General features: G+C 40.6%; 1 protein-coding gene across 1 annotated transcript; it reads right to left on the bottom strand.

The window, feature by feature from the left end:
- Nucleotides 1-1979: 1979 nt before the first annotated feature.
- Nucleotides 1980-12523, bottom strand: TTC14 (tetratricopeptide repeat domain 14). Its single transcript, XM_056121773.1, has 12 exons — nt 12267-12523; nt 11005-11129; nt 10719-10918; nt 9413-9497; nt 9140-9269; nt 8689-8844; nt 8077-8148; nt 7616-7735; nt 7402-7524; nt 5552-5669; nt 4479-4588; nt 1980-3594 (listed from the first exon to the last, which is right to left on the bottom strand). The coding sequence occupies exons 1-12, from the start codon at nt 12410-12412 to the stop codon at nt 2682-2684; spliced, it is 2298 nt and encodes a 765-aa protein (XP_055977748.1). The 5' UTR covers nt 12413-12523; the 3' UTR covers nt 1980-2681.
- Between the last annotated feature and the right edge of the window lie 15350 nt (nt 12524-27873).

The raw sequence follows: 27873 nt of genomic DNA, 5'->3' as shown, positions 1-27873 counted from the left end.
AGCATTTCTTGATAAAGAACTTTGGAAGTTGATGAGATCTGTGATTTGAATCAGGCTGCTGCTTACGTTTTCGTACTAATCACCTTAAATCTAGGTGTAACATTAAGCCAAAGATTCTGCAACATTAGTGTCGACAATGTTCTAAAGATGCTGTATGATTCTGACCTTATTAGGAGTCCTTAAAAGGTCAAGGGCTAAGAGATTGCTTTTACACTTTAAAACTACAACTTTGTTGAACTAAGTCGGGATGGTATTAGGAATCCCTTATAGTAAGTTTCTTGATGCAAAGAAAAATCCCGGAGTGGGAGGCCTATTTCTACCATTACCTAATTGTTTTTGACTAGATTTCTTTTGGTCTGTTGCAAAGTAAAGTTTAGCTTTTTCATTAAGCTCCTATCATTGGAGTCCAGAGTTTTGATATTTTACAGTTAGAGGAGCTGTAGAACGAAGAATAAAGCTTCTTAATCATTCACTCTCATTTATACTTTGTAGATGGATAATCAGATGTGTGCTTCCCACTCCCAACTCTATTGTTACCGCGATGATATTATGGGCCTTTGTCATTTATTATGTCTAGAATCTTAGTGTGGAAAAATTCTACGAGATCATTTTAAATTCACATTCATGACTCATTTCTGTATTTTAATTAGGAAGGAGACTTCTGACCCAAGTACTATCCTTCAGTCCTGGTTGCCAGGCTGCTGGCTTAGCCACACAGGAGAAAGGTAACATCAAGAGAGAGATGGTAATAAAGTAGCAAAACACAGTAGCAAAACCCCAAATAACCCAATTAAAAATAGGCAAGCGATCTGAACATGTTTTTCCATAAAGTAGTAGTTAGTAATACAAATAGCAAACGGGAAAAGATATCAGTGTCATTTAATCATACGGGAAATGCAAATTAAACCACAATGACTAAGCAAATCATGGCTGCAAGAATGGTTGGTATCAAGAAGCCATGCAATAAGTGCTGGTGAGGATGTGGAAACAGTGTGATGGGGACTGTCAGTTGGCACAACACTGTGGAGAGCAGTTATGGAAGACTTTAGATCAGATCCTGTCACATGGTTCAGCAATTCCTCTTCTGGTACATTACTAAATGCACTGAAACAGTAAGCTCAAGAGCGATCTGCACTTCCCCATGGCTTACAGCATGAATTGTGGCATGTGTCTGCATGTACACTCTGGGCCATTACTCAGGCACAGGGAAACCTGCTATTTGTGACAATATAAAAGTATGAGTTTTCAGGTGTCATGCAACCTGAAACAAAACCAGACTCAGAATCTGTGGTCAGCAGGGAGAAGTGAGAAGAGAAACGGGAGAAAGGTCTAACTTCTAATTGTGTAGTAGAGGTAATATACAACATAATAACCATAGTTGTGTGGTAACACTTGAAATTTCAGGGTAATTTCTAAAAATTTATATTGCAAGGTAGCTTTTACAAAGCATATTATCCTAATTATTTCATTATATATGGCAAATTATATTTTATATGTTAATCTTATACATTGTGTTATATGTCGAAAGTTACCTCAAAACTGGTTAAAGGGGGAAAGAAAAGTTCTAAAATATACATATATGAGGTATAACGCTCTAGACAACACTAGGCTATTTGAAGGCCTATCTAGTACTTTCCCAACTGGAGATTTCCAATACCTGAGCAATTATCTAAGTTTCCTCCTCTGTGGAGAACAAGATTTTAGTATGCTTCTCTTTGCATTGCCAGTTTTGTTCATAGGATTCTATTTTATTCTGCTCTATTGCAGAAATGTCTCCAAGGGTCTTGTCAATAGTTAAAGTTAAAATATATTAATTTTTTCATCTTGGACCACACCCAGTGGTGCTGAGAGTTGACTCCTGGCCCTGCACTCAGGGACCACTTCTGGTGAAACTTGGGGGACAACATGGGGTGCCAAGGATGCAACTTAGGTCAGCTGCATGCAAGGCAAATGCCCAGCTCACTATATTATCGCTCTGGTCTCCAAGTTAAAATATACTTAGGCCACTAGCATTATATTAAGCTTAAAGATACAGAGAAAAAACCCAGTTTTATGACTTTAATCCTAATAGTTGTTAAGCTATGTAGAAGCCTTAATTTCTGTACACAGATTATATTGAATTAAATCAGGCTTATTAAGAAGCCAAATAGACATGTAATCTACCATTTTGAAAGAAGTTCTACCCAAAAAACCTCAAATTAAGCAAATTATGAATAAATTTAAAGAGCACTTTAATTTTAAGCACATAAGGAACACTCAATTTAAGTATTCTTTTGTAGACCATGGACTTTTAACAGAAAAGAAAATGAAATGATTTTTTACGATAAACAGTACAAGTGTTCAAAGCACAAATTTAAATTTTTTATCCAACAAGGTAATAAGGGCTGATGAACATGGGTATTCTCACGTACAGTTAAATACTTTGAGAAGTATCTTTATGTGAAAAAAAAAAATCAAATTGTCAAAATAAGGAATTCTACACATATTCATACATGAAACAATACTAAAAATCAAGTTTTGGGAAGGTTCTATAACAGCAATAAACTCACTAAAAGAAGTTAAAAAGCCTTAGCTTTCTGCAACATCTACAAATAACTTCAAGTAGGTAAGTCTGCTTAGGCTGTTAAGCCTAAAAATTCAAAACCTTTATTAGCGGTCCAGTGATGCTAATTCACTTGACATCAGTTTTTAGGTTTATTTCCCTTCTCTCTCTCAAATGCAGCTATTTGGTTAAATATATTGAGTAAATTTTGAGGCAAATTTTTTTTAGTTCCACTTTCTGACTGCTCTTTGCTACTTGCTTCTTCTGGCAGTTCTGTTTTAACATCCTCCTCATAATTATCCTCTTTTTCATACTCTCCTTGATTTCTACTTAATTGGTATCTCTGCTCCTGTCTACTAAAATCACGTGATCCAGGGTAATTACATTTTTTGTGTTTTTCAACTGACTTCCATGAGTAGTCTGAGTGTGCGGGGGAAGGGGGGCACCTCGTGGACCCTGGCTCCCACCTCCTATAATGCTCTTTGCGTCCCTCCGTATCTTTCTCAAACCTTTTATAACCCTGTATTTTCGCCTTTTCCTCTGAATTCCTATAGCAGGAGTCTGAGGAATCTCTTCTGTAAGAAAAAGGTCTTTCTGATTTATACGACTTTTCAGATTTGCTACTACTTGCCTGATTTTTATAACTATTATAAAAATCTCTTGGATCTTCAGACCTACCTCCAATATCCTCCGGAATTTCTACTGAAGATGAAGACAGAGAACATCTATCTTTCTCTTTTACCTGTTTCTTTTGATATGGCAACCTATCCTGTTTTTCCAGTAGTTTTTCCACTTCATGTTTTTGGGTAAGAAAAGACGCTGAAGTATTGGGTGGAACTGGGAAGGAATCATCTTTCCTATTCTGATCTACCTGATTTGAGAGTGCTTTAGCCGAATGCTTCTTGGAGCTTCGAGAAGACTCCGAGCGATTCTTCTTATGTTTCTTATGCCGTTTGTGATCAGAAGAGGAAGTAGATGATGAGGAAGAAACGGACTCATCCCCAGAAGAAGAACCACTGGAAGAAGATGATTTTCTCCTTTTCTTCTTTAGCCTAAAAATTGTAGTGAACTCATCAGCTATGTTAGATTTTACTCTTTGTTCTCTTTAAAGACTTCATAAAAGCTACGGCAAGTCAGAGCTTTGTAAAATTCTTTTTCTCCCATTTCTTAGTCCCGCTTTTCCTCCTAACGATGCAGAATGGGTGAGTGCTGCCAGAAACACCTTGGATTCTTTTTGTGTTTGAATCTGAATTAATTTTTGCTCACTCTAAGTTCAGTGATCTTATACTGTTGCAGCATGTGTGTGTGTGATTCCCACATTTAATTGTGATCCTAATCTTAGATAAACAACCACCATCCTAGTTTTGAGCTTCAATTTTACCACTAGGCAAATCCATCGGTCTGAACAAAATGGCACTTAAACATTATTTTCAAAACTAAAGAACTCTGAACACAAAAAGAATTAAAATCTCCTATCTTATTATCTCTAATTTCTCTACCTCAGCACTATTGACATTAGGAGGTAGTAATTTTTGTTGGGGGAAAGGAGAGTGGTGGTGGTATTCTCAATACCATAAACTATCCGGCATCTCGCATATTCTATGCATTAAGACACCAGTACCAAGCCCCAAGTTGCCAATGCTCTAATTCTTTCTAAAATAAAAATATAGCATTTTAATTTTTAATTCTAAGGTAAATTCTCTTTATTCTGAAAAATCCTAGACTTAAGTTTAGCTTTGCTTATTCTCAAACAATTATTTGTGGAATACAAATTATTACACATTCTTATATATCCTTAACATATATGTTAAGGATTCTTACCAGTCACAACTTATGATTTAAATTTTTATTTTTTACTTACTTTACTTCCATATGGTAACTTTGGTTCAACTTCATAGTTGTTTTAAGTTAAAAAATACTGAACATTATAGTTTACCTTTTCTCCTCTTTTAAGAGCTTACGCAACTTTTCTGCACTTGTTTCTATTTTCTTTGTTTTCTGTTTTTCTTCCTTTTCAGCTTGTTTCTCTCTTAATTCCAAAGATTTCTTTTAGAACCCAGATATCAGAAAAAACCACACGTTAAAAATAGCAGAACACATAAACCCAGTTTTCAAAAGCCACCCACAACCAGGAAGCAAAGGTAGTATACCCAAATCACCATGTTTCCAAGTATTAAGTATTTTTAACATATAAAAATTAATTGTATAGTGTTCGGCATTAATCATTGGAATACCCAGAACAGTATTGAGGACCATATTGCAGTTGGTATTCCATTAAAAAAAGGAGACGTCATTGCATTGGTACCCATGACCCACAGCGCAGGAAAGGGAAAAATTAAAATTCACCAAAAATTATTTTTTGAAATGGAAAAATTAAAGCAGCACCGAATTTTATAAGTAAAATTCAAATACGGAAATCCCAGCAAGGTGATTTTGGGGAGGAAATCACCGTGTTCAAATACAAACCGAGAGAGAAATTCCAGTATGGTGAATTGGGGGTGGGGCGGGAGGTGGGGAGGGGGAATCATCATGTTCAAATACAAACCATTCAAAAAAATAGCACAGCCCAGTTGGATGCACGATTATACAAGAAATCATTTTCCAGTTTGAGGATGGGGAAGAGCAGCACCAGATGTCAGAGACACAGCAGCAACGGTCCAATTCATAAGAAGATACATGAAAAAACATCATCATCAGTATTACAGGAAAAGACAGTGTAAAAGGCTTCTCAAAACGATTTCACAATTAGCTCAAATACAGTAACAAAACTGAATCTTGTAACTAACAGGAGAATTTATTTCTGATATAGTTTTTAAGGCAGTAGAAATCTGATCACAGGACTATTTTAAAATTATTAACATAAAATAAGCATTATGAAGCCATGTCAAAACCAATTAGGAAAAACTATTTTTTTTTCCCTACAATGCCCTGAGTGATTAGTTTTTCCTTGGTAAGTTCTGGCATTCATTTCAAGTGTGAACAAATGTCTAAGAGGAAATAAAGAATCACCTGCATATATTTATGAAGCTTCTGCAAAGCATCGTCTGCTTCTTTAAAAGTCTCATCCAATGCCAAAGCTTTCTTATAGTAACTTTCAGCATTTAAAAATTTTTCTTCTTCTTCTAACCTAAATTTGAAAGGAAAATTCAGCATTTTTGAAAATTAAAAAAGTTCTCAAATGAGTATACAGGTCAAAGGCTTCTAGGAGAAAATCTAACTGGAAAAAATTATGTTTGTTGAACAATACCTAAATCACAAGCTTTTGGAGGTTGGAAAAAAAAAAGATGACATAGAGAACAAACAAAAAAACTCCACCAAACTCATAGATGGCAAAGAACAGACTGGTGGCTGCCAGTGGAGGGAGGTGGGTGAGTCCAGAGCCAGGAGTAAGCCCTGGACATAGTCCAGGTGTGCCCCCAAACAAAATAAAAGACATTGATTCATGAACCAGCAGATGTACATCTTTCTAGGTATAGGTATTCACTTGATAAAAAGGTAAAGTTTCTCTAATCAATGGGGGTCCTTGTAGAAGTGCTAGAGTTTAAAACAAACACTGCAGGTCCAGAGTGATAGCACAGTGGATAAGGTGCTTGCCTGTGTGTGGTCAACCTGGGGCAATCCCTGGCATCCAATATAGGTCCCCTGAGCCTTGCCAGGAGTGATGCCTGAGCACAGAGCCAGGATTAAGTCCTGAGCACCACCAGGTATGGCCCCAAAATAAAACCACCCAAACAGAAATAAAACAAACACTGCAAAAACTTGGAATTCTGGAATTATCACACAAATTGGAACCATCAGGCAAATTCATGATGAGGAAGAGATAACAACATAAAAAATAAATAGCAGAAGATACCATTAATTAAAAAGTGGTCTTACCAAATAGTTCATAACCGAAGCACTATTTTTATTTTTTAGCTTTAAGGTGTTTTTTTAAAATATTTTTTAAGGGGGCTGGAGAGATAGCACAGTAAATTAGGGCATTTGCCTTGCACGTGGCCGACCTGGGTTCGACTCCTAGCATCCCATATGGTCCCCTGAGCACCGCCAGGAGCAATTCCTAAGTGCATGAGCCAGGAGTAACCCCTGTGCATCGCCAGGTGTGACCCAAAAAGCAAAAAAAAAAAAAAAAATCTTTTTAAAGAAAGATAATTTATCTAAAAAACCCAAGACAAATCTGTCATAAATTAGAGTCACTACTATTCTATGGCTTATGTGAGGCTTATGTGAGTACTTTGGATAGTGATGTCAGTTATGTTCTCAATAATTTGCTCTGTCATTTAATTTGAATTTGTGGATTTTACTGGACAGTACAATGAATGATAGAGTATTACTCAAAAAATACTCAACAGATATTAATGGCACCAGAATGACAACATCAATTAGAAAATTAGATTCTCCATTAATGCAAAAACTTCTATTACATGTCCAGGAAAAGAATACTCACCTACTATCTTGTATCATTAAATTTATATTTTTATGTACTGAGAATGGATATGCAAACATATGAACTTGCAATATCTCTAATGAGAAAAGTATCGGTAATAAGCAGAAAAAGAAGACTAGAAATTCTTAACATTTATTCATCTATTTATTTTTTTGGCTACGCTTGGTGGGGCTTAAGAGACCACTCTCGGCTTGGTACTTGGAGAATCATTTTTGGTAATGGTCAGGGGACCAAATGCAGTGCTGAGATAGAAGCTGGGTGGGTCATACTACAATATGCCCAGTTTTTAAAGAGGACTGTATTTCTCAACCGAAACCGAAATGGAATGTTCAGAAATAAAAACATATTAAAAGTTTTACAGCAGCTAGTTGAATACTGAGAACTTAACTATTATACAGCAAAATCAAACACTTACTGCCCTCCTCTTTCTACAAGTGTCTGGCAGAGGTATTTTCTTGCATTCCTGTGAGTTGGACAGGTTTCTAGTGCAAGCTCAAAATCCTCTATTGCTTTGTTCAGACTTCCTTTTGTTGCATATCTAAAGATATGGAAATCGAAGTATTTATTTTGAGTTATTAATACATCTTCCAGATTTACTTTGTAAAAATTCCTCAAAACACATAACTCACAATGCTCCACGAGCTACTAAAGCTTCCACATTTTGCTTGTCTATTTCCAGAGCCTTATTGTATTCATTCATGGCATCCACGTGGCGTCCCACCTTAAAATAATCAACTCCAATTTTCACGCTGAAAAGATATTTTTTAGTGTTACAAATATTTTACAGTATATGAAAAATATAAGCATAATTTAAAAAAGAAAATTTGACTGTTTTGTTTATAATACTTTCAACATAAGCATAAGCTTCATAATATTTATAAAATCCACATTGCAATTATTAAATGCTTTTGAAGATAAAGACCAAAATTTAAACTTATGAAATTTAAACTTGCAAGTAACACCATTAAACCTACTAAAAAACTAATACCAAAAATGCACATTAATTCATTTTACAGAAAACTGGTCTTAACACGTACGAATGCTTTTAATCTTTTAAACTAAATGTGATTATTAAACAAAATCTTCATACCATTTCAAAGCCCAAGATGCAGACTGTTTCTTCCTTAATGCAGAAGCAAAATCATCTTCAGAGAAATTTTTGCTATTAAGAAAAACTCAAAATGTAAATACCTTTTGTGTAGCATTTCACTGACAAAAACTTAAAACTGAGTATACTGCAGTCAAGAAACTGTGTTCTGTTTCTAATTTTCCTTAAGTACACACACAAAATTCTTTTATATATATATTTTTTGCATGTTTCTCATAAGTTTTTTGGGCCATACCCAGTGGTGCTCAGGGTTTACTCCTTGCTCTGCGTGTAGGGATCACTCTTGGTAGTACTTGTGGAATTATTTGGGGTCCCAAGGATCAAACCCAAGTCTGCTTTGTGCAGGATTAAGCATCCTACCTACTGTGCTATCTCACCGGACCCCTGAACCTTTGTCTACATAGTAACACACTTCACATCCAATTTGAGTCACTAACATGAGACACCACATCCCAGAACATAAGGCCATTTCATATTTAATTTTTGGCACATGGTTGTCTCAAAAGCAGGACGGCCAAATAAGTCCCTCAGTGATGCAGTGTTTGAACCCAATACTATTTATGCAATTACCTGATAGAATAATATTGACTATACCTTTGCAGACCTCTCATTAAAGATGGTGGATTAGATTCATCTATTCCTAGTTTTTCCAGAAGGAATTCTACTACTCCTGGATTAACAAATCCCAAGGAACTCTCCATCATGTTTTCATAAGATTCCAAAGAATTGCTATTCAATTCCACACTCCTCCTTAAAAACAAAGCAGTACATAAAAATGATTACCACAATTGAAATTTTTTTCATTACTTGTACTGAAGCAAAATTATTATTGCGCATTTAAACATGTATACATTACTTTGTACACAAAGGTGTGGCACCATTAAGATTGTTGCCTTTACCAAATCTGAAGAAACTTAGGAATAATTAAGAAAAAAGTTTTGAAATAATATAAACAAAAATTCCACTTTGCTGCAAGAAGTTGAGCAAAATCAATTATTAAGATTTCCTTTTGAGTGCTAAGCATGCAAGACTGTGGAAAAATTACCTGTAGTGCAGAGGAAGTTCTTCAGAACTAATCACACCTAGTTTAGTAGAGGACAGATGTGGTGGAAGAGATGAATTATACAGAGAGACTGCAAGCTTTTCATGGTATCTGTCAATATCCTTGATTCCAGCTTAAAGAAAAACAAGAGAAACTAATTGACAAGACAATGCAAGTAGGCCTTCCAAACACTATGTAACAGATGACACTTTCAAAATTAATTTTTAAAACGACAGCTATTACTTCTACACAGTAATGTATTATGAAGTTGATCACCTCGAATGATGTCGCCAGTCTGGTAATACGACAAAGGATCCCCATGCTTACTGTGAGAAGGCACGTCTCTTAATGGGCAAAGAGCCTAAAACGAGAAGCACTTTAAGACACAAGAAACTGGGATGGGACAGTACGGGGGTTATGGTGTTTGCTTGCGTGTAGCCAAACCCCAACTGGATCCCAGGCACGGCACATGGTTTCCTGAGCAGTTCAGGAGAGCACAGCTGGGTGTGACCTCAAAACTCAATAAATGTAACAAGACATTCCAACCTAGGGTGAGAATTGCTTTTATCCTAGTTGCTTAGTGTCAACTTCTAATAGTTAACAGTCATCAAAAATACAACTAGTCAGTTGGGATAGCAAAGGGGTTATGGTGCTAGCCGTGTGTGGGGCAGGGGCAGGCAGACCCCATTAGATTCCTGCATCCAGTTCAGAAGCGCAGGGAGGAATGCGCCCTAAGCACAGAGTCAGAAGTAAGCCCTGAACACCTCAGGGGATGGCCCCCAAACCAACCAAACAAAGAACCAAAACTATCACTGGGAAGTGTAAATATAAGGATTTAAATGATCATTTCTGGGCCCAAAGTTCAATGAACCAAGTCTTCTGATTCGGTTCAAAAACTGCACTCTCAGGAAATATGCAACTAGTTTGAGGAACCAAATGAAACTACAGGATTTGAAACAAAAAGATGTTTTGCACTTGTTAAAAAACTGAATTTGTTCAGAGTATGAACAACAATAAAAATGAAATGTGAATTTTCCAAAACATGTTACCCAGTATATATATGTATATGTTTATATTTATATATATGTATGTATGTATGTATCTTTTAGTTTTCCTTCCATCTATCTTCCTTTAAATCTATCAGATCTTTTAAGGTGATACATTGTATTTCAGAACTATATGTCTTGGGCAAGATATTTTATTATAATGTACAAATCACAATAATGTACATGATGTACATAAATAGGACTAATTTGTTTCTAAATTATTCAATCAAATATTTTAGCAACGAATACGAAACAGTCCAAGAACACATTTAATATACAAAATAAGCCGAGAATATCAATTTCTCTGTATCCGCTGATTTCTCTTTTGAGCATTTAAAGAAGGACACCCATGCCCTTGGACACACAAAACCAAGAAATATAGGAGGAGACTATGTAACTCTCTTACTTTCAAGAAGTCTTTTAAACCATACTTTTATATTTCATTTCTATCTAATTATATGTCTGAATGCATATTTAAACACAACTGGATGCAGACAACTCTTGCATTGAGATACCAGAGCAATTAAGAAACTTACTGTGATTTCTAAGTGGGATATGTCTCTCATGATGCCACTGCCTAAGCAAATCAACACCATGAAAAACCCAAATTCCCGAATAGAAGTAATCCTTCCAATGACTATATCACCACGCTCAATATCTCGGAAAAACAGCTCTCTCCGATCCATACTTGGAATCTCCATGAACTGCTCCAAAGGTGGCATGACTGCATAGTGATCTGAAGAAAAGCAAAAGGAATAAATGTACTGCTTCCACCGAAACATTAACCAGATGGCTTTACGATGACTTAAAGACTAAACTCACCTTCACTGTCCTCGCTGATTTCAGAGGCTGCAGGTGCATCTGATTTCCAGGAAAGGGCAAAGAGGAGGTCTGCTTTCTTGGAAATGAATGTCTGTATCTCGGTATTGTCCATTCTCTTCTCCTTCCTTCAAAACAGAAACAAAGCGGGTGAAATCTGTCCGAGAGAGTCAGGTCAAGACTCTTCTTCCTGCAGGGCTGGGGGGAAGCACACCCGGCGATGCTCAGGGCATCGGGCCAAGGTTCTTCTGGCCGGTTTTCAATGCTCCAAGGGGTCCTAGTCAGGAGTTTCAGCGCCCCCTGAGAGTGCAATATAAACTTTTCTTTTTGGGGGTTCCACCCGGCGATACACAGGGGTTCTTCCTGGCTCATGCACTCAGGAATCACTCCTGGTGGTGCTTGGAGGGACCCTAATAGGATGATGGGAATCGAACCCAGGTCGGCCGCGTGCAAGGCAAACATCCTTACCCGCTGTGCTATCGCTCCAGCCAATATTGGTTCTCATTGATAAAAAGGTTCATACTGTAAAGAGTGGGTTAGACACACATATATCATATAAATAAATGCTAAAATTTAAAGCCCTTTGTGTGTGTGTCTTGGGGTTCCTCCTGGCTCTGCACTCAGGAATCACTCCTGGCGGTGCTCCGGGGACCATATGGGATGCTGGGAATCCAACCCCAGTCGGCTGCGTGCAAGGCAAACGCCCTACCCGCTGTGCTATCGCTCTGCGCCCCCCTCCCCCAATATTGGTTCTTATTGATAAAAAGGTTCATACTGTAAAGAGTGGGCCCGACCCACATATACCCTATAAAGAAAAGCTAAAATTTCAAGCCCTTTCTTTGTGCGTGACTGTGTGTGTTTTGGGGTCCCACCCCCGGCAATGCACAGGGGTTCCTCCTGGCTTTGCACTCAGGAATTACTACTCCTGGTGGTGCTCGGAAGACCCTATGGGATGCTGGGAATCGAACCCGGCTCGACGCATGCAAAGCAAACGCCCTCCCCGCTGTGCTATCGCTCAGCCCGCGCAATCTTCCTTTTTTTTTTTTTTTTTAAGCGAGAGCTTGGATCTCCAAAGACTAATGTTTAAGGGATTAAAAAAAAAAAATCTGTATTTTTCCACTAAAACAAACAACGGTGATCTGCAAAGTCAACCCGAGCCTCCTGAGTCTCAGCCCCAGGGAGCTAAGCCAGGGCTGCCCGGGGCAGGCGGGGAGGGGGCAAGTCGAGGCCCGAGCCCGGCCCCCGGCAGCTGCGCGTCCCGGTACCTGGCGGGCAGCGGCTCCCCCCGGCCGGGCTCCACGGCGCCCAGGAGGCTCCGGAAGTGCGGGTTGTCCTGCTGCTCGCTGCGCAGCAGCGCAAGCAGCGGCGGCCCGTGGTGGTTCAGCGACTGGCGGAGCAGGTCTCGGTCCATGGCGCCAGCGCAGCGGGCCCGCAGGCCCGAGACCTGCCAGCCTTTGCCCTCCGGCTTCGCCCCTCGCCCTGCCCGGCGCGCTGCGGCGGCCCCGGGCCGAGGCGGCACCGCCGGAAGAAGCCGCGCTCGCGCTCCGGGACCCGAGACGTCCCCGGAAGTGCGCCCCGGCCGATCTCGCGAGGCTGCGTTCGCTCGCGAGACTACGGAAGCCCCGCGGGCGGACGGGGCCGGATGTGCTGAGCTGGCTTTGCCAGGTGTGGCTCTTCCCCAACCTGGGTCTTGAGTTTTGAGCTGCTTCAAAGCAGGTTGAGACTTTCAGGCCTCGACCCACTCTATGTGCGTGTGCATATAGACTTTCTCTGGTGTCTCAAAGCTTAGTGCCCATCAGTCTTTGTACCCTTAGGACAAGACGCCTTGGGTGCTCTTTTCTTCTCTTTTCTTCTTATTATTATCAGCACTCTAGCACTGTCCTCCCGTTTTTCATCGATTTGCTCGAGCGGGCCCAGTAACGGCTCCATTCTAACACTTGTTGTTATTGTGTTTGGCATATCAAAAAATCATGAGTAGCTTGCCCCCCAGGCTCTCTGGGAGGGGCAGAGGAATCGAACCTGGGCTGACCAGGTTGGCAGTGTGCAAGGCAAAAGCCCTACCCACTATGCTATTGCTCCAGCCCATGTATTACCATAAATATTCATAAAACAGAATGGCAAAGATAACAAGTAATAGCACTGTCCTCCCATTCATCAATTTGCTTGAGCGAGCCCAATAACGTCTCCATGGTGACACTTGTTGTTACTGTGTTTGGCATATCAAAAAATCATGAGTAGCTTGCCAGGCTCTCTGAGAGGAGCAGAGGAATCGAACCTGGGCTGACCAGGTAGGCAGTGTGCAAGGCAAAAGCCCTACCCACTGTGCTATCACTCCTGCCCATGTATTACCATAAATATTCCTAAAACAGAATGGCGAAGATCACAATTAATAGCACTGTCCTCCCGTTCATCAATTTGCTCGAGCAGGCCCAGTAACGTCTCCATCATGAGACTTGTGTCTGTGGTTGGCATATCGAATATGTCACGGGGAGCTTGCTAGGCTTTGCCATGCAGGCCAGATACTCTCGGTAGTTTGCCAGGCTCTCCAAGCTTCGCTGGGCAGGCGGCTTGCAAGGCAAATGCCCTACCACTGTGCTATCGCTCCAGCCCAGATATTGCTATTTAATATTATTATTATTATTATTCTTTTGTGCCTGGGCTGGAGTGATAGCATAGTGGGTAGGGCATTTGCGTTGCACGCAGCAGACCCGGGTTCGATTCCTCCGTCCCTCTGAGGAGAGCCTGGCAAGCTCCCCGGGAGGTATTCAATATGCCAAACACAGTAACTGGTGCCCACTCAAGCAGATCGATGAACAACGGGAGGACAGTGCTGCAGTGCTGTTGTGCCACACCTGGAGATGTTCAGGGGTTGCTCCTGGATCTGCACTTGAGTTCTTTCTGCCGAGGATGGAATCCAGGTTGACTGCATGCACTATAAGCACCCTACCTGCTGAATCATCTCTCTGGCCCTGGGCATGGGTACTGTTATTTTCAAGGGAATTGTGACCCGCTTTTTTCCCCCACCTTATTAACTTGAGACCGTAAGTGCAGTGTCTTATTATAGTCTCATTTTAGAGACCGAGTCTAATAAACCCTTAGGATCTCAGTAAATTGTTCCTTGTTGTCCCTTCTTACTCAGATGGTCAAAGAGCTGGTTTAGGTCTCAGTAGCCTCTTCTTCTTCTCCTTCTCCTTCTTCTTCTTCTTCTTCTTCTTCTTCTTCTTCTTCTTCTTCTTCTTCTTCTTCTTCTTCTTCCTCCTCCTCCTCCTCCTCCTCCTGCTCCTCCTGCTCCTCCTCCTCCTCCTCCTCCTTCTCCTTCTCCTTCTCCTTCTTCTTCTTCTTCTTCTTCTTCTTCTTCTTCTTCTTCTTCTTCTTCTTCTTCTTTTTGTTCAAATCCAGCGATGCTCAGGGCTTACTCATGGCTCTCCACTCAGGAATTACTCCTGGCGGTGTTCAGGGACCATATGAGTTGCAAGAGTGAAACCCTGGTGGGCCTGGAACAAGGCAAACACCCTACCTGCTTTCTATCACTCTGGCACTGGTCTTCATAGCTTTTCATAGGCAAAATTGTTGAGGAATATTATATTGAAAGTTCAGTTCTAAATTTTCAACCATGCAGATTTGTTTCAATATAAAAATTGAACTTAATTTTTATTTGTGATATTTGTGACCTTAAATATGGGCCATTTCGTTTGGATATCTTGAACCAAAAGTAATTGCTAGTAGGTTTTTGCCTCCTTCGTCACTGGCTTTCTTTGATATCAATTAGCCCTAGACTATGGCATTGTCTGGACCAAAAATCCAGCTAGAATATAGTGTCTGTCCCACACTATTTTGTGAAAAATCCATGAGAAACCAAGACTTGAGGAAAAGTGCAATTTGGGATGCAAGACAGATCCAGAAAAAGACTATTAGTTTAAAAGATTAATTTTCAAACCACTATGGACCCACTGAGAAGTCTAATCAATGATTTGACTGATCAGTGATTGATTTGTGTTAACCTTTAACTCTAGAGAACGGTTTTAATAGGAAAAAAGTTGCTGCTTCTATAAAGGAAAGCTGGTCCCTGAAAAAGCAAAGATAAAGATATCCTGGTAAATAAAATATGATATATTAGAGTTGCTTTGTTAAGAATCTTATTATCCCTGGAGGGCTTGAGAACCAGATGCCAGACGGGAGCCTTTGCTTGAAAAATTACACCTTACGAGGCATTTATGATTAGCATAAGCCTTCATCACTAGGGTATCTAACTAGTTTTTCTAATGTTTATTACTGGGCCCGCTCGAGCAAGAGCAAATCGATGAACAACGGGAGGACAGTGACAGTGACAGTGAATTTTTTTTTTGCCTATGTTGGGGTGTCAGGGCTTCCTTCTGGTTCTATGCTCAGGACTTATTCTTAATAGTGCCGGTGTGTAATTGTGCTGGCATCACTGGACAGCTACATGCAAAAAAGTGGGCTCAGAACTCTGCCTAACACCATGTACAAAAGTAAGATCAAAATGGATTAAAGATCTCAACATCAGACCAGAAACCATAAGGTACATTGAACACAAAGTTGGCAAAATGCTCCATGACATTGAAGCTAATGGTATCTTCAAAGATGCCACGCCACTGGCCGAGCAAGTGAAAACAGAGATAGATAAAAGGAACTATCTTAAACTAAGAAGCTTCTGCACCTCAAAAGAAACAGTGAACAAAATACAAAGACAGTCTACAGAATGGGAAAGGGTTTTCGCCGAACACACATCTGACAAGGGGTTGATATCAAGGATATACAAAATACTGGTTGAACTCCACAAGAAGAAAATATCCAACCGCATCAAAAAACGGAGCAATGAAATGAACAGAAACTTTCTCAAAGAAGAAATCCAAATGGCAAAAAAGCACACCAGAAAATGCTCTACATCATTAATTATCAGGGAGATGCAGATCAAAACCACAATGAGATACCATCTCACACCTCAGAGACTGGCCCACATCCAAAAGAACAAAAGCAACCGATGCTGGTGCGGATGTGGCAAGAAAGGGACACTCTTTCACTGTTGGTGGGAATGTCGACTGGTTCAGCCTTTCTGGAAAACAGTATGGACGATGCTCAAAAAATTAGAAATTGAGCTCCCATTTGACCCAGCAATACCACTCCTGGGAATATATCCCAGAGAGGCAAAAATGTATAGTCGAAGTGATATCTGCACTTGTTTGTTCATTGCAGCACTCTTTACAATAGCCTGAAACTGGAAGAAACCTGAATGCCCAAGAACAGAGGACTGGTTAAAGAAACTTTGGTACATCTAAACAATGGAGTACTATGTAGCTGTTAGAAAAGATGAAGTCATGAAATTTATATACAAGTGGTACAACATGGAAAGTATCATGCTAAGTGAAATGAGTCAGAAAGAGAGGGATTGACATAGAAAGATTGCATTCATCTGGGGAATATAAAGAAACAAATCACTTAATCACTTAACTTCCCGTTAGTCGTCAATTTGCTCAAACGGGTGCCAGTAATGTCTCCATTTGTCCCTGTCGCGTGCTAGTGTAGCCCAATGGCATCTCTTCGCTCTGGGAACACGAAGGGCCTCAAACCGATTGTTCATGATCTTGACGAAGAAGTCTGACCATCTGGTAGGTGGGCGGCCACGTGGTCTTTTGACATCCCGTGGAATCCAGTCAGTAACAGCTCTAGTCCAACAGTCGTCTTTAAATCTCATTATGTGACCAGCCCGTCTGATTTTCGACACCTTGACAAATGAGACAGCGTCCCTGATCCTTGATCGTCGACGGATGTCAAAACTCCGGATTCTTTCTCTCACTTGAGTGAAACGTGATATTCCAAGCATAGCTCTTTTTATTCTTCTTTGGGAGACCTGAATAGCGTTCTCATCTTGTTTGCGTAGGGCCCAGGTCTCTGAGGCATATGTTAATGCAGGAAGAACAGTGGAATCAAAGAGATGTGCCCGGAGCCGGAAGTTCTTCGTCCTCTTAGCTATTTCTTCGACGTTCTTGAAGGCGTTCCAAGCCACTCTCTTCCTCCTGCGCAGCTCGGGTGCCAGGTCATTTGTCATGTTGACCTCTCGACCTAGGTACACATAGCTGTTGCATTTGGAGATGGTCGTTCCATTGACAGTGAATGGGGCATCAGGAACAAGGCTGTTTCTCATAAACATTGTCTTCGTAAGATTCAGCTGTAGTCCGACCTTTCCACACTCACGGTCAAAGTCGGCCAGCATTTGTGCCGCTTGGCTGATGTTTGGTGTTATTAAAACAATGTCATCAGCAAAGCGGAGGTGGTGTAGTTGCCAACCATCTATCTTCACTCCCATTCCTTCCCATTCCAGTCGTCGCATGATGTTCTTGAGGGTGGCACTGAAGAGTTTCGGTGAAATGGTATCACCCTGCCGCACTCCTCTCTTGACATCAACAATCACTTCTTTGTAGAATGGTGAGATCCTGGTAGTGAATCCGCAATACAGCTCACGGAGGATCCTGATGTATTGGGCTTGAATGCCCTGATTGGCTAGGGCTTCAATGACCGCTTCCGTCTCAACAGAATCAAAGGCCTTCTTTAAATCAATGAACGTTAAACAGAGCGGCATCTTGAACTCCCGAGAAACCTCAATGAGCTTGGTTATCGTGTGGATATGGTCGATGGTGCTGAATCCTTTGCGGAACCCTGCTTGCTCGCATGGTTGTCCTTCATCTAGTGTTCTGCCAATCCTATTTAGGATGACTCGAGTGAACAACTTGTAGATGACAGACAATAGGCAGATCGGGCGATAGTTGCCAATGTCATGGATGTCTCCCTTCTTGAACAGTAGTACGGTCCTGCTGGTTTTCCATTGGGACGGAACCTTGCATTCAGACAGGTAGTGAGTGAAGAGCCGAGCCAGTGTATTGATGAGTACTGACGGCAGGTTCTTCAGGTGTTCAGGTCTGACCTTGTCTGGGCCGGGTGCTGTTTGTTTCTTTACCAATGAAATGGCGTGTCGGATTTCGGAAGGGAGAACCTTGGGAACGACGTATCCATCCTGTGGAATTTGGTATGTCGGCAAGTGGACATGGCTAGCGAAGAGATTTGAGTAGAAGTCATGGATAATCTTCTCCATTGCCGTTCTGGAGGGTGTGATGGATCCATCAGGACGTCGGAGGGCAGTCATCTTGGTCTTATAGTTGGCGAAGGACAGGCAGGCGTTACGAATACTTTTCCCGGCTTCTGCCACATCTACCAGTACTTCTGCTCTTCTCTCTTTGAGGGCTTCCTCGATCGCATCTCTGCACTGCTTTGCGAGCTCGGACGTTAGCTTGTGGTTGCCTGAGGCATGCGCCAAACCACGCTGGCGAATTAGCTCAAGAGTTTTCGAAGATAGGCGATTTTTTGTGGCTATCTCTCTCTTGGCGTTCCTCGCACATTCATGGAGGTGCTGAACCAGTTGATCGTATTCCTTGTCAATGTTGTCAACAATGGCATCTTCCCATGTTGCCGCAATAGTACCAAAGAGTTTCCGGTTGGTGGTCATTTTGGGAGTTCTCTTTTTGAACTTTGCAGCCCTTTCTCCCCGCTCTGTGAAGTAGAATTTTGCACGAAGGAGACGGTGGTCCGATCCCGTTCGAAATTTTGGGACAACAGCGACATCAGTCAGGCAAAACCGTCGACTGAATATGATGTGGTCTATTTCGTTGTGGAATCGTCCACTGGGAGACTCCCATGTCCATCGTTTAGATTCTGCCTTCTGGAACTGTGAGTTACCATGAATGGTCTTGGTCAACATGATGAACTCAGACAGTCTCTTACCCTGTTCGTTCCATTCTAGGCCATGGGACACTACTTCCACTACCCAGCCGTCGCCACACTCCAGGACGCTTTCCGGACCCGCGTGGCAGCTCCAGCCGAGACCCACGCACGACTGAAGACCCACAGAACAAGATAAGCGGAACTCTCTGAGACCTTGGACTCCAGGCTCGGCGGACCCAGGGACAGAGCTTCTCTGCTTGCTCCCACCAACCACAGGTGACAAAGGGATTCTAATCAGGAGGCCCACCCTACCCTGCCCTGTCTGCTTCCATCAACCACCCAGGGATCGAATTGTGCACAGGAGACCCACCCTACCCAGATAAGTACCGCACTGGCAGACTTCCACTATCGACACTACTTCCACTACCCAGCCATCGCCACACTCCAGGACGCTTTCTGGACCCGTGCGGCCGCTTCGCTTCGCGGCCATGCGACACATCATAAGACACTAAATACCCATCTTCCGGAATTGTTGTACCATATTTGATAGGGTTCAAATATGGTAACACCTACAAGGGTGATTAGAGGTCACCCCAAAAGCCTCTATCCCTCTCGGAAAGACTGGCAAGCTACCGAGAGTATTCCGCCCGCACGGAAGAGCCTGGCAAGCTATCCGCTGTGTATTCGATATGCCAAAACCAGTAACTACAACTGGTCTCATTCACCTGACCCTGACGGCTTCACCGACATGGCAGCACTGAGAAGGATGAGAAAGGAGAGGCCGACAAAATCTCAAGGTTGACCTAGGCTGCCACAATGAAGAAAGACAAAAATGATCGTCTGTACTTTCAATGCACGTACGCTAGCATCAGATGCATCCATCGAGGACCTGGTGGTACAAGCGCGAATGATCAAGTACGACATCATTGGTCTGACCGAGACAAGAAGGCACGAATCTCACCATGCCGTTTTTGACACTGGAGAAGAATTGTTCCTCGGAACATGCGATAAAAGAGGTGTTGGAGGCGTCGGTGTCCTTGTCAACACAAACTTGTCCATGAGCATTGATTCATTCGAATGCCTAACAACCCTAAAGAAACAAAATATGAGATTAATACCCAAGAATAGCTGAGATCAACACCAGGGGGATTACTCCATAGCTTAGAGGCCAGCTGGGCATTCTAGGGGAAAGGGCAGCTCAGATAGAGAAGGGAGCACCAAATAAAGGGTGTTTGGAGGATCCTCCCAGGAGGGGAGATGCATGTTGAAAGTAGACTATGGACTGAACATGTTTGCCACTGAAAGCCTCTTTTGCAGACCACAACACCCAAAAGGAGGGAGAGAACACAAGGGATTGCCCTGCCACAGAGCAGGGTGAGATGGGAGGGATGGGGGTGGGAGGGATATTATCCATGGTGGTGGGAAATGGGCACTGGTGGAGGGATGGGTATTTGATCATTGTATGACCGAAACCCAAGCACAAAAAATTGTAAATCTACAACTGTACCTCATGGGGTTTCACTAAAAATAATAAAAAAAGTATAGTGCCGGTGTGTGTGTGTGTGTGTGTGGGAGGGCGCAGTATGGAGTATGGAGATTGAACCTGGTTAGTTGCATACAAGGCAAGTGCCTTACTTGTGTACTCTCTCTGATCCCTTATTTTCTTAAATCTAACACCAAAATAACTACCAGTCTCCCATATCTTGAACATAATAAAAATTTTTGGGGGGAGAGGCCATTAAATTTTGATAAAATAGCTGCTTTTAAAGGCTATGAGGTGTTTATCAAAAGTGGCATTTATTATGTATAACTACTGTAGCACTGCCCTCCCGTTATTCATCGATTTGCATGAGCAGGCACCAGTAACATCTCCAACAACTTGTTTTTATTGTTTTTGGCATATCGAATACACCATGGGGAGCTTGCTAGGCTCTGCCGTGAGGGTGAGATACTCTCGGTACCTTGCTCGGCTCTCCAAGAGGGGTGGAGGAATCAACCCAGGTTGGCCACGTGCAAGGTAAACGTCCTACCCTCTGTGCTATCGTTCCAGCCCCCAGGAATTCTAAAATTTTAAATATGGTTATACAGCTGAGGGTAATTTATTTATTTATTTATTTATTTATTTATTTATTTATTTAACTGAACTGTGACTATGGGGTCCAGAGGCATCTCTGTGGCATATTGTTCTGTGTTGCTCTCTTTCAAGAGCTTTATTTGTGATTCTCTGGATCATGGCCATTTGCTTTGTGTGCGGCAGACCCGAGTTTGATTCCTGTATCCCTCCCGAAGTGAGAAGGTGTTAAGGGAACACATTTTGCTTTCATTTTGAGAAACCAATCATAAAGGGAGCTTATATCAAGTTGGACCCCAAAATAAATCACTTTTTTCCCCACTTAATTGCTCTTTAGAAAAACTGGTGTGAGCTTTAGAATAATGTAAACTATGTTTTAAATAGAGTTTAAAGGTTAATCAGTATGGTTGATTAAGTGAGTATTTGGGTGGAAAAAGAGAGCAGGTTATTCAAGACAAAGCTTAGGTATCTAGATCGCAGGTCTAGTTGTGTGTGTGTGTGTGTGTGTGTGTGTGTGTATGCATGTGTGTGTGTGGTTTCAAATTTAATTTCTAAATAAACACATTTTAACAAATACTCTCTAGGGCCTGGAGATACAAAGATGAGAAAAAAAGCTTGATTCTGGAGTGGTGGCAGGCACACTGTTCACTGGAAAACTAGATGAGACCGTTACAGCATGGCCATGAGAGGGACTGTTGTGGACACCAGCTTGCCGTCCCCCTGTTCCTCTTTGCCCCTCTGCAAAATGAGAAGTGAGAGGGGATTGTTGATGAGAGGGGAGAGGAAGAGGCATATGTGTTCTAGAAGGATAGAACAGTACAATCAAAGAAGTAGTGATGTAGGGAAAAAAGGAAGATAGTAAGGGGTGTTTTTAGTTATGGGCATTTTAGTGTGTAATTATGTCATTTTAGGTAAGCAATTTGTAAATTGGTTAGTAGGTCCCCCTCCTACCCCCTTACCCCTTACCCTGCTACATTTTCTGATTAGTGTGTGCACACATACCCCCAGAATAAATGTCCGATTTATTGAACAAAGAACACAAAAACATAGTCGAAACAAGGTAGCGACATAAAGCAGGGGCAGAAGTAGCAAATCTCGTAATAGTTTTCTTGGATTCCCAGGGTAACTTGAAAGGTTGCTAGTGGTATCACATGAAAGATAAAGGCTTTGGACTCAGAACTTTGCGGGGACAATTTGGGAAGAAATGTAACAAATATTCTGTGATATTCAGATATTTGGGTTGGAGTGATAGCACAGCGGGTAGGGCGTTTGCCTTCCATGCGATCAGTCTGGCCGACCCGAGTACGATTTCTCTGCCCCTCTAAGAGTCTGGCAAGCTACCGAGAGTATCTCTCCTGCACGGCAAAGCCTGGCAACCTCAGTAACACAGTAACAACAAGTCTCATGATGGAGACGTTACTGGGCCCGCTCGAACAAATCGATGAACAACGAGAGGACAGTGCTACAGTGCATTCAGATATTTAACAAATATTTCTGTATACCACAGAAATACTTGAAGCAGCTTTTTCAGACTTGACTTTGAGCAGTTTTAACAAAACTGTTGTCATCTGCGGTTAAAGATATGATACATGTATTATGAAATTGGGTAAAACTGAGCAAAATACTTGGGATATATTTATACTCTTTAATTTTTCAGTACTACAGTTTTTCTCTAAAAATTATCTATTGCTTAAGTCAGCATAAAAAAATAATTGTTTTGAGTCAAAAGACTCTTTACTAATACACTAAATCACCAACTTTTTTTATTTATTTATTTTTTAAGGTAATAACTGATTGCTTTATTTATCAGTATATAGTAAAGGGATATATAAAACATATCTGAAATAGAGCTTCACTGTGCCTATTCCCAGTAGGCCATTCTTTTTTTCCTTTTTTTTATTCTTTTTTTTTTCCCATCCCTCCACCAGTGCCCATTTTCCACCACCATGAATAATATCGCTCCCACCCCCACCCCCCCATCCCCCCTGTCTCTGTGGCAGGGCAATCCCCTGTGTTCTCTCTCTCCTTTTGGGTGTTGAATCACCAACTTTTAATACGCTTTTTAGTGTATTAAAAGGAAATAGTAGCTTCTATTCTTTATACTCTGACATTTAAAATACAAATAAACACATATGGAAAAGTTAATAATTTGCTCAAATATTAACTTGATAGCCCATGCTATCTGAGCCAGAGAGATTAGCTCAAATTTCTGAAAGCATGATTTTCATTTGGGGGACCTGGATTCAGTTCCTGGTACCATATGGTCCCCTGAGAGCTTCTGGGAGCAACTCCAAACTACAGAACTTGGAGTAGCCTTCAGTACCACCAGATGTGGGTAAAACAAACAAATACAAATTCATGCTCTCTTACTATTTGTATTCTTTCTACTACTCTATGTAATGTAAAAGGTTAACTGAAACCATACTCCTTAATGATATAGTTTGTGAACATTTAAATATGGCACTTAATTTGTTTTAGAAGTATCTATTATGTTGGAAACATCTGAAGGTACCCTTGAACTATTTGAACTATTTGAAGATGAACATGTGGCGCAAGAGATTTGTTTTGGTTATATCCTTGCTACTATTTAAGATAGTTAGCTTTGTTCTGGGCTGGAGCGATAGCACAGAGGGTAGGGCGTTTGCCTTGCACGTGGCCAACCTGGGTTCGATTCCTCCATCTCTCTCAGAGAGCCCAGCAAGCTACTGAGAGAGTATCCCCCCCAGCCCCCACCCCCCCACAGCAGAGCCTGGCAAGCTCTCTGTGGTGTGTTTGATATGCCAAAAACAGTAACAAGAAGTCTCACAATGGAGATGTTACTGGTGCCCACTCAAGCAAATCAATGAACAACGGGAGGACAGTGCTACAGTGCAGTGCAGTGCAGCTTTGTTCAATATAGAATTTTCTTCAAAGTCACCCTGAGTTGATTCAAGGAAGAATGAGGAATACTAAGTGGAAAACATGGTCTCATCAGCCCAAAGTGTATCTTCATTATCCAAGAACTAATTCAGACAGAAAATCTTCTACTAAGGATGATAGATTTTAATTTGCCAACTACCACTTGTTTGAAAAGATTCTATTTCATTTTCCATTTCATTCTCTTCCCCCCACCCCATGATAGACCAACACATCTCAAGAATATAAACATTGCCAGTCTATTATTTAACCACCTGAGGGTGCTATAAGATCATTGTGACTAAGTTTCTACTTAATGCTAGAAAACCTACTGCTAACTAAACAAGGGTTTTGGGTTGGGGAACTGTGACTTATCACAGACCCATTTAAAGGTATTTGTGTCCTAATTGCTCTTTTGCTTTTCTTAGTTTCTGATAAATAATTTTAGATATTATTTACATGTAAATCAGTTTGTCATTGCGTAGGATGATTAGCTTGGCCATTTTAAATTGTTTTTTTCCAAGAAAGGTCACTGTTTTCAGTTCCAATCTGGATCAGTTAGTTCTAAGCAGAACCTAAAGGTTTCACAGTTCCAGGGCAGAGCAGGTAGTGGCGTTGTTTTCATACTCAAATCTATATTATTATTTTCATGGCACTTCCAGAGACATACAGTGCTGCCCATTCTAAGTGACCATCTGTAAGTATTCGCAGTATTTTTTTTTCATAGCACACTTTGTTATAAAAGGGAGCTGATTATAATAATGATATTTCAGAACAAGTCTGTCATGATTATGGAAAAAACTGTTGAAATATATGTGTGATACTATCATGGAATAGGTCCATATGCTTTAGGTACTTTGTTGTGACTGCTTTTTAGGGACATACACTGACATACAGACACATCAATTTTCATTTTGTGGCAATTTATCAAAATTCTATACAAGAGAATAAGTTAGGATTATAACCAAACCAAACAACAGCAACAAAAAAAACCCTGACAATTTAACTGATGCTAAACAATTAAATTTTGGGGGTTGGAGATATAGTAGATATAATATAAAGCAAGTAGGGTGCTTTCTTTGCATGTAGGTGACCTGGGTTTGATTCCCAACACCACATAAGGTCCCTGAGCCAACCAGGAGTGATATTTGAGTGCAGAGCCAGGAGTAATGCCTGAGCACACCAGGGTGTGACTGTAAAAGAAACAAAGAAAAAAATTGTAAGTTCATTCTGAGTTGGTTGGATGCACAATTTCAGTGTAATCTGAATGTTTCTTTGAAGAAGAGTAACCATTGATTATGTTTCACTTATAAAACAGTGAATCACTTCCTAAGTTTTATTGATGGTTGCACCGAAGGAGAATTTCAGAGACTAGAAATGTATTATTGGCTTATTATATTGCTCTCCTAGTGATGTCACTGGAAGACCTTACATGATTTTCTATGGGTAAACCTTTACATTTGATCCTAGCCACTTTATTATTTTGTTGTTTGGGGGAGAGTGGGGTTTGGCCACATCTGACTCTGCTCAGGAGGGCTATTCGTGGTTCACTCAGGAGTGATCCCCTGATGGTGCTCAGGGGATCATATGTACTAGAGTTGCAACCACAAATTACATGCAAGGTATGTGCCTTATCTCCTTCAATACCTCTCTGGACCTGATCCTAGCTTCCTTAGAATTACCATGTGATTATTGGTAAATATAGAGTAGTTAAATTGCATAATGCAATGAATTAAATGAATGGATTGATTTATTCAGCAAATATTTGTTTCAGATATAGGCATGTTAAAGTGAAAAGGTGCATCAAGATTCTTGCATTCATTATATTTAAATTTTAGTGCAAAGAGACAAAATGAGAGATAAACACAATAAGCTAGTGATAAAGTTGATAACTTCTAGAGAATAAGTAAATTAGGATAAAGGGTATAGAAGCTTAATGCATCTATAAGCTTAATGCATCTCTTACTATGTCTATACAAAATAATTAATATTATGAATGCTTATAAGTTTGTTGGACAAGAAGAGGAGAAACAACACCCATGGGATTTTGTAGGATCACAATGTTCTGTCCTTCATGCATAGCCTCAGGTAGTTTAGGTTTATTGGGCTGCTCCCATTACAGTGCTCCCATTCCTCTGTGTTTATTTGTAACTTCTTTCTTGGTGCTCTGTTGACTTGTAAATATTGTTTTTCTCTTCTCCCTAAGTCCCTTGCATATTTTATTCAGAGCAATGTCCTTTTTGGATGGACACAAGAAGACCTGCCAGTACATATCATGAGTATATGAAGTTTTAGTGATTACAAGAAGACTAAGTGTATGAACAATTATTACTAAGAGGCAGGGAGTTGCACAGAAAGAAGGATTTAGGTCAGAGTTTTGGCTGCATTTGGGTATGGGCATATTACAAATCATCTAATATCTCAAGCCTCTGGTCATATTTAAGAAGAATGGACTGAGTGAAAATGACACATATCAAAGAAACTAGAAGCAATCTGTATTGGTGGGGTTGGGTGAAAACAGAACTCTCATTCACTGTTGGTGAATTGTTGGTTGTTTGATTCAATCCCTATAAAAAAACAGTATGGAGAGATTTGAGAAAAAAAATAGAGTGGCCATATGTTCCACCAATTTCATTTCTTGGTATCTGCTCTCTAGATAAAGAGAGTCATTCAAAAGGACACTTGCTTACAATTATAGATAGTAGCACTTAATATAATAAGTAGGATATGGAATCAGATGAGTAGATAATGAAGGTTCATGATGTCTTATATACACAATAGAATACTATGCAGCTGCAAAGAAGGATGAAATCCAATTTATTGCAATTTGGATTGAACTGGAGGATGTCATGAGTCAGAAGAACAAATAGTAGGGACAAATATTGGATAATCTCACTTATAAGTGTTATATAAAATTACAGTGCAAGGGAATGCAAAGTATTAGATTGGACATGCTTAGATTGCTCTTAACCGAAGGTTATAAAAATGAGGACAGAGACAGGAAAAAATCAAGGATGGGCATTAATAGGTGGACTGGAGATTACAGGGACTGGAGTTAGATGTCTCGGTCTCATTGGGGGTGTAGAAGTATGGTGTATGTATCTAAACTACAGAGCCATCAACGCTGTAGGCATGAGACCCAAATTACAATAACCAAACTTATAATTGTTCCTGTAAAGGAGGCAGCCCTGAGGGGTGGATTGTCAGAAAAAATCTGGTATTGGTAGACAAAAGATGATGGATGGTGGGATTTGTTTTGTAGCATTGTATGCCTGAAACTCTACTATGAAAAACATGGTTAAGTTACAGTAGTACCTTAACAAAATATAAAACTAGGAGCTATAGAGATAGTACAGTGGATAGGATGCTTTCCTTGCAAGGGGCTGACTCAGATTTGATCTCCTGCACACTATCTGACTCCCAGAGACAGCAGGGAGTATTCCCTGAATGCAAACCCAGGAAAGCCCTGAGTACCCCAGAGTGTGGCTCAAAAACATATTTATATAGTAAAAATAAAATGTAAAAATTTTAGTAAAAGCAAAATATTAAAAAGGATTGGACAGAATCAACTTTGAGATCTAACACATGGTTTCTCTGTTCTATGATACACCAGTTCAGGTGCTGTAACTGCATGTATCTCTGTAAGCCACTATGCTGCTTCTTTATGAAATCATTATAAAATTCTTTTCCTATGTTACTGTACTACTGGTAAGTGTAGATTCCTGCCATGAGTTCCTTTGAATGCAGTTCTTCTAGTTGGCTGTGGTTAGAAATGAGATGTGTCACAGAAATCAGAGAGAGAAAATTGCTTGGTTGCTTCTCAGAAAGTCTCAAAGTGGCAGCTCCATAACATAGTCATTGCAGTTGGGATTCTTAGTTTTTCAAAAGCAGAAATTCAGTGTAGGCTTGGCAGATTGATAACATTATCCAAACTAGCTAGGCACTAATATAGCAACTACCTTGAAAATATATTAATGCTGAAGTATTAGTAACATTGGACTTGAAACCCATATTGAGTATTGATGTATCTTCCATGATAAATAAAGCTTGTTTTATGTTTTTGAAGTTAAACAGATTTTATTTGGGAGTTTGAAGGAAAGGGGGCAGAAAGAGAGAAAAATGTGCTCAGGCAAGAACAAACTTCTCCAGAATGGAGAGTAGTAAGCTTCACT

The sequence above is a fragment of the Sorex fumeus genome, unplaced genomic scaffold, assembly GCF_029834395.1.
Source record: "Sorex fumeus unplaced genomic scaffold, SorFum_2.1 ptg000044l, whole genome shotgun sequence".
NCBI lineage: Eukaryota > Metazoa > Chordata > Mammalia > Eulipotyphla > Soricidae > Sorex > Sorex fumeus.
The sequence above is the reverse complement of the archived record's forward strand: the minus strand, read 5'-3'. Positions and strand labels throughout refer to the sequence as shown.